We start from the raw sequence: 14,933 nt of genomic DNA on the forward strand, positions 1-14,933 counted from the left end.
CTGCTGCTCTGAATAGTGTGTTAAAACAAATATATACCACCCTTAGCGGTGCTCTCTGTAGTGTAGTATGTAAAGAAATATGTTGTTTGGGACACAGCCTCACTGTCTAATTTATTGTTAATCAAATGCGGTTCCACGTGATTATAAATGCAGTATTTTACATATCTACGTAGAAACCAGCTTATAGCTAGCTAATATATTGGGTATGGGTTGGGTTTTTGACTCCGCCAATATGAGTCGTTGTTGTCGACCCCCCCCCCCCCCACTTACAGATAGGAGCTCATTCAAACCCCAGCCAACTCTTCTCTTATCGCAGCTGTACTTTAAGGTGACAGTAGAAAATGCCAAGCACAAGGCTGCCAGTCAAACTAATGAGCAGAAAAACCTGAAACAAACTTTTCTTTTTCCATTTTACAGCAAAGATTAATTCTCTTGGTAATCTTGTCTGTCATGGTGACACAATGTCTGTTTATAGCTTGCAATTTGTTTTCAGTGATGAGATTGAACTATATATATATATATATATATAATTTTATTATTATTATTTTTTTAACTTGCCTCTGTGATCAAATTTTTTTACAGATATTTATTACATGACGTCTGATTGGCCTGGGTTAAACAATGTGGATGACCCATTCATATGTAAATGTCACTGAGGTCAATATAGGTCATCAGCTTCAAACCTGTGCATGAGATTAAATTTACTTGAATGGAGCTTATCTGTATTATGGACTGCTAAATGTCATGTACTTGTGAATCACCGTTCCACCGTGCCTATTTTTGTCAAAAGGCTCAAAACGACCTGTTATGTGTCATATTAGGAGGCAGATGAGACCCTATCAATTATTTTGAGTGATGTCAGATTCCTTCCAGTTACATGTTCATTCATGTGCTGATGTTTAATCTCCTGCTGATGACTCTGATGTGTGTGAGTTAAAAAGGTAGATGACTCCTCTCTAACAGATTCCTCTCTGTGCATGCTGAAGTTCCATTATAGCATTGAAAAGGTGTGACTCTGAGAGCAGACTGGATAACCCCTCCATCAAAAAGTGCATCCTGATTAAAGGCCTTAATAAGCAGTAATTACTGACACTGTGACATTTAGTTATCAGCCATGGGTCCTGTGGAGGGAATAGCAATTAGCTGTTTGACTCGATTAGTGTGAGAGCAGACGTTTTATGATTCTGACAAAAAAATATTAGGGGGTCGCACAGACATCTTGCAATCCATGTATGGCAAAGTGTATTTCATGATTAGGAGAGTTACAGCCCATAAAGAAAGACTATCCTCTGTCCTAACACAACCCAGCTCACTCGTTTTCATCATAGTAAATGGATTTATGGACCTCACTGTTAGCAATGTGATAAAGTCAGTGTAAGCTTCATGGTATTTATGGCTTCAAAGGAGAAGCTGGAACTTTCTGTTCTGTTAAGCACTGTCAGAGCTCTTTTGTTTTTGCTTCATTCAAAACGGACTGGAATGCATTTTCAGTGCATGTGGATAGTGACAGAAAACCATAAACTAAAATGAATACAACTATAGCTCAGATCAATAAAATAAGGACATGAAACACTACTCAATAAATATTTTATATATACAGCCCATATTTTACCTCCTATAAATTCAAATCTGTTTAAAATGTAGTATCCACAAATTAATCAAAGATTTCCAATAGATGTCAATAAAATAAATTACAGCACAAATTTGTTTGACTATTTAGCATATATCTGCTGTTATACATAGAGCACAAACGTATATTTAATTGACGTTGTGCAAATAATATTTATTGTAATATTTATCACCTGCATCAGGTGACTGTGTGAAGTTTAGTTGGGGTGCTGGGTTTTTTCTGGACGCTTCATTATCCTCCACAGTCCAAAAACACAGTAGGTGAATTGGCTACGCAAAACTGCCCATAGGTGTGAATGTGTGGTGCCCTTTGATGAACTGGTGACCCCTCCGGGGTGTGTTGCTTCCTTGAGCCCAGTGATTCAGTATAGGCTTCAGACGCCCAGTGTCTTAATGTCATTTATATTATTCATGTAGAATTGTAGATTTATTTCAGTGCCTGTGCAGCTATGTAGAAATGTAGACCTCCGATTACACCATGTATATATTGTGAAGCTGTATCAGCCCAATTTACTTCTGGATTTGTGCTTGTAATTCTGCAGAATTAATCTAATGTTCAAAGAAAAGGTGAAGAAGAAGCATGATAGCATTACTGTCATCCAAACATTTTGTAAAAGTGTTTGAACCTTTACAAATTATATCATAGTTCTGATACACATTAACTTTATTATTTCCTGATGTGTAGAATATGGCTGCTATCAAGTCATTAATTCTGTGTTGCTTGGCCCTCTCCACACTTCATCAACAAACAGTTATAGACGTTGGGTAATAGGATGTTGCAAAAGAAAAGGTCAGTTGATGCACACTCATGTTTTCATGCTTGGTAGGTGCTTTAAAAAACAAAAAAAAAAAACCTTGAAATGCATTATCAGATTGTTTGCATCTTCTAATATGGTCAATAAAAATTCAGACAATTTCTGTCAATGTTTGGAAACACGAAACGTGTTTTTTTCACCTCTTTAAAACAAGGCTGAATTAACACCAGTTTAAAACTATTCAAATTCACAGATCAACCATAACATCATGATCACTCACTCACTGTCCATTCTCACAGGAGCACTTTGTTGCTCTGAAATTACAGACTGTTGCTCTGCATACTTTGTTTGCCCAGATTCACCTTGTTCTTCATTGGTCAGGATCCCAACAAGATCACCACAATGCAGGTATGATTTAGGTGGTGGATCATTCTTAGAGCTGCAGTAACACTGAAATGGTGGTGTTGTATGTTAGTTTGTGTTGTAATGGTGTGAGTGGATCAGATGCAGCTGTGCTGCTGGAGTTCTTAAACCCCTCAGTGTCCCTGCTGGACTGAGAATAGTCTACTAACCAAAAATATCCAGCTAACAGCATCCTGTGCCCACTGATGAAGGACTAGAGCACAGCAAACACAAACTGTGCAGTAACAGATGAGCTACTGTCTCTGACTTTACATCTGCAGAGTGGATATTGAACGGACACAGTATTTAAAAACCTCCAACAGCGCTGCTGTGTCTGATCAACTCGTACCAGAACAACACACACACTAACACACCATCACAAGTATGTAGAGCAACAAGTGGACTACATTTTGTAATTGTAGAACTACAAAGAGGTGGTCATAATGTCATAGTTGATCAGTGTATACACATTTTAAACAATAATAATAATATTATTAATATATTATTAAATACTGGAGAGCCGTAATATTCTTAAACGTATAAAAAACAATCAGACAAAAGGTAAAACGACCTTCTTGCTTTTACACTCATTTTATCAGCTCTACTGACCATATTCTAAAGCAGGATTAGTCAGCTTGGCCAACAAGTAAATGGACCAGTGTCTCCTGTGTCTGAACAATAATACTGACAGAATAGGGACATCACAGCAGAATATGTGCTTTGCCATGCTTCCTGTTCCATCTCAGCAGCACAGTGGTTAGGCTGACCAATACTGCTTTACAGCAGTAAAGTAATGTACAGCAGTACATTATTTATTTGTGCATTCTTTTCTTTATATTTATCATTTTTTATCCCTCATAGGTTACAATTTTTTTATCTCTCATAGGCGTGTTAGGTTTATACAAAAAAGTAAGAAAAAATAAAAAGAAACAATATAAACATTAGAAAAACAAAAGGAATTTAAAGAGAAAATAACTCACTGGTTGTGGGTTCAATTCCCGCTCCGGGTGACTGTCTGTGGGAGTTGGTGTGTTCTCCCTGTGTCTGCGTGGGTTTCCTCCGGGTGCTCCGGTTTCCTCCCACAGTCCAAAAACACACATTGGTAGGTGGATTGGCGACTCAAAAGTGTCCGTGTGTGTGTGTGTGTGTGTGTGTGTGTGTGTGTATTGTCCTGTGAAGGACTGGCGCCCCCTTCAGGGTGTATTCCTGCCTTGCGCGCAATGATTCCAGGTAGGCTCTGGACCCACCGCGACCCTGAATTGGATAAGCGGTTACAGATAATGAATGAATAAATGTATGATTGAATTTTACTATTTCATTTTTGGTTGTACATGAAAAAAACAAAACAAAATCTCCAATAAAACCTTATGTAGCCAACACTAGGCTTAATCCCTAATAAACTGACTATAAATTAAGCAGACCTCAAATCATTTTCTATATCCTTTACAGAGCAGTAAGAACATGGTGTGCTTTGCTTAAAAAATATTATTTAATTGATCAAGGGAATCGCAGAGGAATGCATTCTTCCAGTACTGTGCTGGAAAGCGACTGTGAGTGTTCCCTCCTGACACATGGAGAAGCCATCCGGCTGCCCTCCAACCTCTCCTCAGGAACTCTGTGTATGAGACAAAGACGGATGGGTTATTCATCTTGAGGAATTCCCATTCCATTTTCAACCTGCTCTGATAGCTCTGGACCCTACCACCATTTCTCTATTATCTCTAAAAGCTCTGCTGACCTACCACCAGCACCTTTTAGAAGCTGCCTGTCAAAAGCTTGGTGATACCTTGGCTTCTGTTCAAATTTGTAATGCCTCCTTGTTACATTTCAGTTATGTGAGATAAAAGTTGCATCAGTTATTCCTACAGCTATTTATTTAGGGTATATTTTGCAACACAACATTTTCCTCTGCATTAGGAACTTTGTGTTGCAAAAAGCAGATATTGTTTGATTTTAATGCATTCAGCGAGAATAATTACTGGGGTGAGGAAATGCACGAAATGCATTCCAAGCTATTCCTAGCTAATATACCAAAACTAACTCCATCACTCTGGGCGGCTTATGTAGGGTGACCAGACACCATCTTTTCGCTGGATATGCCCTCCTTTTGGAACTTAAAAATGTGTCCAACTGAGATTTCTAAATTGCCAAAAATATGCTTTTCCACAGACTTTCCCCCATTCCAATCCTTGCCATGAGCCCTAAAAGCATTGTTGAAGTGTACTTTGATGACATTTTTGTAGGTTAGCTAAAGAGGTGCGAATGTTCTAATTGTCGCAGCTGAGAGCAGAACTGGGACACGTCGTCTCATGCACCTCAATGTGTTTACTTTACTATGTCTTAAACACAAATTTCAGCCGAGTTCCACCCAACATTACAGTGTTTTAATGGAGCCTTAAACAGAAATGTGTTGAAAGGTGTTAAAGTCATTTGTCACAGTTTCTTCCTCATGTTAACATTTCTGAGCCTTTCACTTTCTGCTCTGTATTTTACAAAACATAGTCATCTCATCTGTCCCCATAACAACAGGAATACATGGACACACCTGACCGTTAATGACTTTATGATGAGTTTATCTAATAATCAAATATATATTACTTCTGGCTAATAACATGCAGTGCTTGCTTTGAGTAGTCTTGCATTGCCCGACTCTCTAGGGAGGGAGTCTTGTACCTTTTGCCTCTTAATGTGGCCAAGAACCACCTACTGCTGCAGTAAAAGGTAAATGACTGACATCCAAAAAGACCAATCACAAGTCTTCTATTTTCCCATGACGTATAGAAGGAGGTAGCCAATCAAAATGCAACTGGCTGAATCCTGACAGTGAGGCAAACGTAATGCACTAAAAGTAGCAATCTCTCTGCCATGCAGTGGTCTGCTTTCTGCTTCACGATGATCAGGGTACTGGTTGGTCCAGATCCTACCCAGCACCACTGGGACAGTGATGACACAGCAGACACACAACGTGTACAGTTTCAGTATATTGAAGTGCATCCCACACTTATCCAATCACTTATAGCTGTGGACAATTTCATAAAGCTAAATGATCTCCAGAGTACCTGGAGGAGACCCAAGCAGACAAGAGCAATGCTAGTATTGATCACAAGAACCACAAATTTATGGAGCTGTGTATCAACCACTGTGCCACCCGTTTACAAATGACCTCACAATATGGCAGTCAGCAGCAGATCATGGGTGTAAGTTGCAGTCGTATAATTCTGTCTGGCATCACATTTCAGCTTTTACCTAGACGAGAGCTGGAAAAGGCACTACTCAGTTTGTACCTCTGACATAACATGTCACTTTTACTTTATAACAGGCAGAGAAAGTTAGTAAGAGGCTGTAAGTCCTAATTTCCTTTCAGCAGTCCTGAAACGTCCACTCTAGCTGCTTATTCCATCTACTGCTGATCTCATTTGGCTGTCATGGAGCCATTTAGCATGGATTACACCAGTGCGCTTCATTAGCCTCCTGCTTTGAATGATTAAGGCTACTAGTTGGTGCACGACCATGAACCCGATGCTGTGTAGGAGTAACGTCACTGATCCTTTGGCATAGTAAACGCTGCAGCCGTGTGGCTCTGCGCACGTTCTGGTCCACTGCCAGTGAGGAGGCAGTTCGGAGAGTGGCCTTCAGCTAAGGATTTAAACACGCGTGTCGCTAGGTAAGACTGAGGCAGCAGTCCACCTACAGACTGTAATGTTAAGGAAAATGCTTTTTTCTTAATTGTATTACACAGAAACGGCACTTAACCCTAGCATTTGCCTGAAAACATCTTTTCTCAATGAGTTGTAACAGTTGGCCAAGAGGTTTATTCACAGGTCCCTGAGGCATTAGACAGGTTTAAGTCTGTTGCCACTGATGGAACGCATGCCTGTTGTGCACATCACTGGCTAAAGCTCTTTAGCAGCAATGCTCTCCACTTGCACCAGTAAAGTAGGCGTCTGGACAATGAATAGCAAAATAGCCTATAATCAAGAAATCTGATCTTACAGAGGCGTACAAGTTCCTCAATTGATCAGATGTCCCTGGACAGGAGCACATGAAACAGTCACATTATGAACCTGCCATGAATGAGGAATAGAAAACACTAAAGGCACAATGACTGCTTTAGTTTTCCATCTCTCTGGCCCAACATATTTAATCACACCCTTAAGTTCCTCAAAAGCAGATTCCGCATCAGGTTGTCCCCAGTGTCAGAGCAAATGAACTGAGGAGGTATGGAAATCCCATTCTGGAGCGAGTGCTTATCTGACATTCTCCCAAAACTAACTGTGCACTTTAGCACTGCGGCTAGCAGCCCAGCAAGGCCCTCTCAAAAGATCCACCTGGTATTTCACTTGAGGATAAGTAAAGGGACACAAAAGATTGAAAGAAATATTCAGCATTATTTGTAAGACTTCTTTTCTGTGTTCATTGAGAATAGCTTTTATCATTATGAACAAAGTATGTCCTGTGCTGGTCAAGAGGCAACATTAAAATATGTGTCTGGTGATAGAGAATATTGTTAAACTTTAGAAAAGAAGTATGAATCTTAAACATCTTTTAGTGACTTGCAAGTATTGTTTTTGTATCGTATCAAACTGAGTCACTCAGACAGGAAATAAGCTGACTTTCACCATTCAGTGGGTTACCAACACTGTTGAAACTCTGTCATAACACTTTGTACTGGTCAAACACTACCCTTATGTGGAAGATGAATTTAAAACCATATATAGTATGTACTGCAGTGTGCAAAATCAGAGATCACCCTTCTATTAAATTTAACATCAGTAAAACATCTATTAAATTCACTTACTTTTTTTTTGATGAGATTTCTTAAGGAATTAGATATAAGAAAAATAGTATATCACATTTTTGTCATGTTCATTTGCAAGGTCTTTAAAATAAGTGGTTTGGTGTACAGTAGGGTGAAATGTGTCAGCTCACTGTGGTATAACAGCTACATTTGTTCTGCAATGGCCAAGATGTGATGAAAGTCAGGGACGAAGAGTACTATAAAAAAAATTGCACCTTTGCATTCCATTTTTAATTTATTTTTTGACCTCAGATAGCAACTTAAATCATTACGTTGTCTACCCATTATATTTCTGTTGAGTATATTATTTGCAGTTAATTCACTACATGACATGTATGATCCTTCTCTTTTCACTGTGCGATCAGCAGCTGTCTCTGTCTCTTGAAAAAATACTGGAGAGTGAAGCAAACTCATAAATGCGAATGAATCCACTCTGACAGCTTGGATATGACACAGCAGTTTAGGATTTTGTGCCCATAAAATTCCCAGTGTTGTCAGTTCACTGGCAGAGTGGACTCTCTGCTTTTGGTTTATTAGCCTGTGTGCGATCAGGGCTGGTCAGGAAACTGTGCTCTCTGGGGCCACAAAAGAACTTTGTTTTATGATCTGAAGGCAAGAGGTCCTGTCTTAAGTTATAAAGTGTCTGATCATGCCAGTCATTTTTGATTGCTGATAAGTATGGTTACATTCAGATACAGTGACTGAGTTGTAAGTCACTATAGCCTTTACCTTCTATGCTACAGAAATATCCTAGTATTCAGAACTTTGTTGTATGCTTTAATGCTTTCTAAACATTTCTGCATTTAAACAGTCATTCAGAGCGATCAGATCATTCAAAGTGAAATGATATTAACATTGGAAGGGAGGGATATTATTAGATAACCCTGGAGTGAAGGTTTAACAGGCGTTATTCTTAACTTTAAAATGGCTTTAAAGATTTAATTGAATTGCAGATGATTTACATACAAGCAGGCTGGGGTCATCACTTAAGGTAGGTGCCCAGGTCCTCCTCTCTAGGCTAAGACTGCGTTAGAGTAAATGGGATAAGCTGGATTTAAAGGGCTGGGTGGCTGTAGTGACGCAGACCTTGTGTCTTGATGGATCCTGACAGATGCCCCACCCTGACACTGCACCCAATCTCTGACTCTTTACTTCAGTCCAGAAAGCACCTGCACCTCAGCTTATCTTCTGCCTTCAGAGGGTCTGACGTACATGTCTCACAGTGGAATGATGTCAGTGAGAGGCAGTGATGCCAGTTGGCATTTAATAAAATGCAGAAGGTACATTTTTAGTCGAGAGTGGAGCAGAATGTGCCCCAATTCAAAACTCCATACAATCCTAATAAATAGACTCCCTCTGTCACTATTGGAAGTGTGTTTGTTACACGTAGTATATGGAATATGGACGTATGTGCTTTGGACACATCAATTAGTAAAAATACATCTACACTTTGGATATCTCTAGGTGGTATTAACATACTGAATGATGTGTGACAGGGGTCTTATCCTGAACTGTCTGGTGTAGCTGCTGGTATTCTTTCCAATCAAATAGAAGCACACCTAATTCCTCTTGTTTAATAATTCCAGGATAAGAATAGAAGCCTGCCATCACACCAAGTTTCATTGTAGGTCAGACTGGCACCTTTTGATGATGTGGCAACATCAATTTCAGATGAAACTGTTATTTTCACCTCAGCACCAAGCGGCGATAAACACAATGTGTAGTTTTAAGTGAAAAATCTAAAGGAAAATATCATTGTATGTTGTCATTCATGGCTCAGGACGTCATTTCTCCTATAATCTGTTTGCAGAAATAGCATTAAACATAGAGATGATATCACATGCTTCTTGCCCAAATAAAAGTCAAAAATTATTTCCAGCATCAGAAATGTAACAGGACGGAAAGGAATTCCCAGATAAGAAATGGTCTGTACTGACATTCCTGCCTTTAGTTTATTTGTAGATGAACATGTATGGTTATTTTGGCAAATCCAAATACAGTGAGTGACATTAAAGAGATCTCTACTGAAAATCAGGATGAGACACGTGAGATTACTGGAGTCTTTCGCTTCGGAGAAATGTCAGAACAGCAGTAGACTTAATCAAAACGCTCCTCTGTCTGATTTAACTGTCGGCTTGGAGAAACTTTAAGGGTCACAAGATCTCTCTCTATAACACTATGTATATATATTATAGGACAGGCCAACAGAAGATTAGAAAGTTCTGGGCTCTGTGGTAAGAAATAATCTTGACAGTCAACTACTTTATGAGTCATAAGTACAACAGGTATTTCTCTTTTATTGATTAAACAAATCACACTATTTTTAAGGAATATGATGTATGTAGACTATAACTGTATTTCGCCTCGCCACCACTAGGGGGCAACAATAACACCACATTCAGATCCTGGGCAAATGTCAGTGTGATTGTTAAAAAATGTTCCGTTTGTCGTGCTTATTTTTCTGGGTAAAAAAATTGTTATAGAAAACATTTCTAACAGTTAACATTCAATATTTCATATGTGGGAGTCAGCGCAGATAAGCTGCTTTCTCCTTTTGGTTGATACATATATTGATATGTTGTGGAAGGGTAAATGCGAGAGGCGCACAATAGTGCATTCATTGAGATTGAGATCAGTATACTAGGATGATTTTTTTTCTTGGAAATGGCTTCTATTTTATATATATTTAATTGTAATTAACAGAGAGAAGGGGTTAATCGAAGACCAGATAGGGATTTTAAATTTGCCCTTTTGTTGTTTTTTTGTTTATATGTTAACTTTATCATTTTGGAAATAAAATATATATATATAAATACAACTTTTGCATATGGCACATTTTATATTTTCTTTCCCCCGAATATGTTAAATTCAGCAGGTAAACTGTGTATTAAAATCAGAGGTGAGTCATCAACGTTAAAGGAGGTAGCTAGTCACTTTTCGCCTTGGAAATCTACAAAATGTAATTTGAACAGAAATCCCCCATCTTCTATACAAAAAGAGTGAGCATAGCTTGGAAACTGAGAAATAGACATGGCTGTCTGGACGCTGTTTGGGGAATATGACTGTATTTGTTGTAGAGTGAGAGGTGTGCCTTGAAGCAACGGAGCAGCGGGCTGGAGGCGAGAGAAAAGCCCCGCTGGAGTTTACAATGTTTGTACACCCGCATTCACACAGGCCACGCCCCCCTGCGAAGAGACTGCATGCGAGAAGCTAATCAGAGCCCGGGAGGCGAGCCACCTTTAGCCAATCAGCGCACAGGAGTCTCGGGGCTGTCTGAATACGGGTGGGAAATACACTCTTCACGAGTCGTATACAAACCGCTAGCAGACTGCCAGAGACAGAGGAGCGCTTCAGCTGTAGAGGAACGAGCACAGGGGCACTGAAATAAACAGAGAAGGGAGAGAGAGGGAGCAGTTTCCACTTTAAAAGCCCCCAACGGAGTGGGACAGACCCAGGTCTTTGGTTTTTAAAGTCGAAAGTTTTTAGACATGTACCACCATCTGTGTTCACGAGTCTGAGGACCCAACGGTTGTTTGTCTCCGATGCCGCTGGGCGCTGGCTCGTGCTCCCCGCCGCTGAGAAAGTAGAGCCCCGCCGCGGAGAGAGCCCAGAATCCGGCCAGGCCGTTACCTCGCGGCGGCAATGTCCGAGGAGGCTAATGAGACGGTGATGCCTGCGGAGGCTCAAGGGCCGCCGCAGGGAGGAGGTAACTACAGTGTTCTGAGCTGGGAGCAGGTGCAGAGGCTCGACAGCCTCCTGACCGACAGCATCCCTATCCACGGCCGCGGGAACTTCCCCACGCTGCAGATGAGGCCACGGCAGATAGTGGAGGCGGTGCGGCGGCGCATGGAGGAGCGCGAGCTACGCGTGAGGGACGTGCGACTGAACGGGTCTGCGGCCAGCCATGTGCTCCACCAGCACAGCGGGCTGGGGTACAAAGACCTGGACCTGATCTTCTGCGCCGAACTCAAAGGAGAGGCTGAGTTTCAGACCGTCAAAGACATCGTGCTGGACTGTCTGCTGGACTTCCTCCCGGAGGGGGTTAATAAAGAGAAAATCACACCCCTCACTTTAAAGGTATTTTTAAAAATGTCTTCTTCTGTTTAGTTTTTTCCCCTTTTTATATTCTTCTTCTTGTTATTATCATACAAACTACTGCATTTATTTATATTCCCCCCAATAAGTTTTCCTCTTATTGTTTGTTATTTATATATAGAGAGAGTCATATACAAAAATGTTAGACTCCCAGGTCATTTTCTAAATTAAACTTTTTTTAGGGAGCAAACTTAAATATGGCAAATAAATTAAGAGCATATTTAATTGCTGACTTCAAAACAACATAAAACATTAATAATTTATGCGCCACAACTTTTGAGAAAAGGCCATATTATAGCCATGTTTGCTCAGAAAGCCCATCTCAGCAAAGTCAGTTACTTTTTCATTTTGTACACTTAGTTTTCCTATTCATGCTTAGCAAAAGCTGTGTGGCTCCAGGGTGCTGCTCATACAAAACTCTAAAATACAATTAGCCAAGTTTACTAATAGTAAAACCTTGGTTTTCGATTGCTAAGAGGATTGGGTTAAACCAATTTAAAGCCGATCCTGCTTTCTCAGCCTCTTAGACCTTACCCAGAGAAAGGAAAGGCAAAGGCACAGTCTTAGAAAATACTTTTTTTCCACACCGTTGAGTCTGTAAAACCAAACTTCGCAAATACACAAAGATGTCTTGTGAATGTTATGCAATGAAAATTTTTTGAAAGTGTTCAGGGGGTTTTATTAACAATGCATAGTCATTCAGAGTGTGTTATTTTGGTCCTGTCTCACAGGAAGCTTACGTTCAGAAGATGGTGAAAGTGTGCAATGACTCTGACCGCTGGAGCCTCATCTCGCTCTCCAACAACAGAGGCAAGAACGTAGAGCTGAAGTTTGTAGACTCTTTGCGGCGACAGTTTGAGTTCAGTGTGGACTCGTTCCAAATCAAACTGGACTCTCTCCTGCTTTTTTACGAATGTTCAGAGAACCCTATGGCCAAAACCTTCCACCCCACCATCATTGGTGAGAGCGTGTACGGGGACTTTAACGTGGCACTGGAGCACCTGCGCAACAAGGTGATCTGCACAAGGAACCCTGAGGAGATCCGGGGAGGAGGCCTACTGAAGTACTGCCACCTGCTGGTCAGAGGCTTCCGAGCCGCCTCTGAGACGGAGATGAAATCTCTGCAGCGCTACATGTGTTCACGCTTCTTTATTGACTTCTCAGACATCAACGAGCAGCAGAGGAAGCTGGAGTCTTACCTCCAGAACCACTTTGTGGGGCTGGAGGACCGCAAGTACGATTATCTGATGACTCTGCACAGGGTGGTGAACGAAAGCACTGTGTGCCTGATGGGCCATGAGCGAAGGCAGACTTTAGGGCTTATAGCCATGCTGGCTGTGCGTGTTCTGGCTGAGCAGAACGTCATACCAAACGTGGCAAACGTCACCTGCTACTACCAGCCTGCACCTTATGTAGCAGATGGCAACTTCAGTAATTACTATATTGCCCAGGTGCAGCCAGTCTTTGCTTGCCAGCAACAGACCTACTCAACCTGGTTACCTTGCAACTGAGCACATGGTGAATTTAAATTTTATATATATATATATATATATATATATATATATATATATATATATATATATATATATACACACAAAAACAGAACCAGAGGAGAGAGCATTAAACTTGCTTAACCAGTCCTGCAGTGGGTCCTGAGCATATATCAGGGAGGCCAGATCAAAAAGAAAACTTGCTTCTTACTCCGAGTTAAAAGCCCAGTGTTCTCCACACTGAATTAAAGCATACTTTGCCATTAAAACTGGGCAAATGATAGTCAACAGCTGCAGACGGTTCTCTCGTGAGACTGTCATTTTGAACGCCGTACTAAACAGACATCCCGAGGGTCAAGCTCAACCCTCACTTGTCCATTTCTGGAAGAATCTTTAGGATTTTTCCACAAGTTAACTACCAGTCATAGAGAATGCATGCAAAGAGACATCTATTAAAGACCAGGCTCAGCTTTGGCTGACTGCTGTGAATGTTAAAAGTAAGTAAGTCTGTAGCCCAAAGGCTGTGGCTGTATACTAGTGCTGTGTTTTGGAGTGTTCTCATCCTGACTGCATGCATGCAGCCACACGTTACACATGTGGTCTGCATCCAGATGGGTGGAGGACAGAAAAAAAAAAAAAAAGAGGAGGAAGAGTCTCTTTCAAACTCTTACTTCTGATCTGACAAAAGTAAGTTGAAGGCTCGACCTATTTACATTGCAAATGGAAAAATTTACTCTCAGAAAAAAAGAGATATTCTTGATAAGTGTTTACAAACCAAAGATTTTATGATTGTGTACGTTTTTATTGCCCAAATTTGGAGGTAGTGCTGTCTATATTTGTATATGTGAAACACACATTCAAAGTGCCTAATGCCAGTGCAGAACAGGAAGGGAATTACAATTTTTTTTTGGTAAATCACAAAGTCCATGATCATCATATACGACAAAGGGATTCAAAGCTTGTGAATGTATGGGATGTTTCCTGATTAACAGTGTGTCAATTTTGGTAGACTTTCAGACCTAAAGTTATCATCAGCATTGTAGGTAAGACAAGGCTATCTTTCAGTATAGAATAAGCATTTAAAACAGGACATCTCAAGATTTCTGGTGCTTTACTTTCAAAACACTGCATTGAAAGGGAAGAGAAAAATTAGTGAGTCGCATTACCTGTATCTTAATTTATTATTGCTCGCAATGAGCAGAATTTAGAGTCAAACTGATGTGACTCCCTTGACAGACCTGTTACTGTATGTATAATTAACCAGATGAATTTTTCTTTGCTCTAGCAGTATAAGTTACAGTATGAGCTTGTTAGACCTTTCGGTTATAGTTCTCAACGACTATTACGCTGGCCTTATCAGAGACATGTGGACAAATCCCCGTTGTCAGGTGAGGCAGGGAAACAGATGCTGGGGCCCAACAGAAAACAAAGGGCTGTCTTATTAAACAGAGAGAGGAGTGAGGGTTTCACTCGGCTGCCGTGACAGATGATATTTGTCGAGGCACTTCTGATGGTGGGACACTATTTGATGTAACACCCTAGCAGGGAATTCCACAGTTACAACTGAAACGGTGGAACTAAAACCGGCTGTGTTCATGCTCCCTCACTCTCCACCATTCTGTGTGCTCAGTGTTAACCCAACGTTTAGCTTGTGCTAACAGAGAGTTAACCTGTTCTTGATTAATAGCGGAGAGAGGAAGCATGTCTGGACGGCAGCACGGGTATTTAAACTCGAGGAAGAAAAGGGGAAAGGCAGCGAAGTGT

General features: G+C 40.6%; 1 protein-coding gene across 1 annotated transcript; it reads left to right on the forward strand.

The window, feature by feature from the left end:
• Positions 1-10,936: 10,936 nt before the first annotated feature.
• On the forward strand, positions 10,937-13,190 carry tent5aa (terminal nucleotidyltransferase 5Aa). Its single transcript, XM_066683857.1, has 2 exons — positions 10,937-11,661; positions 12,411-13,190. The coding sequence occupies exons 1-2, from the start codon at positions 11,227-11,229 to the stop codon at positions 13,188-13,190; spliced, it is 1,215 nt and encodes a 404-aa protein (XP_066539954.1). The 5' UTR covers positions 10,937-11,226.
• Positions 13,191-14,933: the final 1,743 nt, after the last annotated feature.

This window comes from Hoplias malabaricus, chromosome 10, assembly GCF_029633855.1.
Source record: "Hoplias malabaricus isolate fHopMal1 chromosome 10, fHopMal1.hap1, whole genome shotgun sequence".
NCBI classification, from domain to species: domain Eukaryota; kingdom Metazoa; phylum Chordata; class Actinopteri; order Characiformes; family Erythrinidae; genus Hoplias; species Hoplias malabaricus.

What these genes read in the sequence shown, in the direction of transcription:
- tent5aa (XM_066683857.1), top strand. Translation starts at nt 11,227, where the DNA reads ATGTCCGAGGAGGCTAATGAGACGGTGATGCCTGCGGAGGCTCAAGGG. An exon ending in TCACACCCCTCACTTTAAAG is followed by an intron (nt 11,662 to 12,410) that starts GTATTTTTAAAA and finishes CCTGTCTCACAG; the next exon opens with GAAGCTTACGTTCAGAAGAT.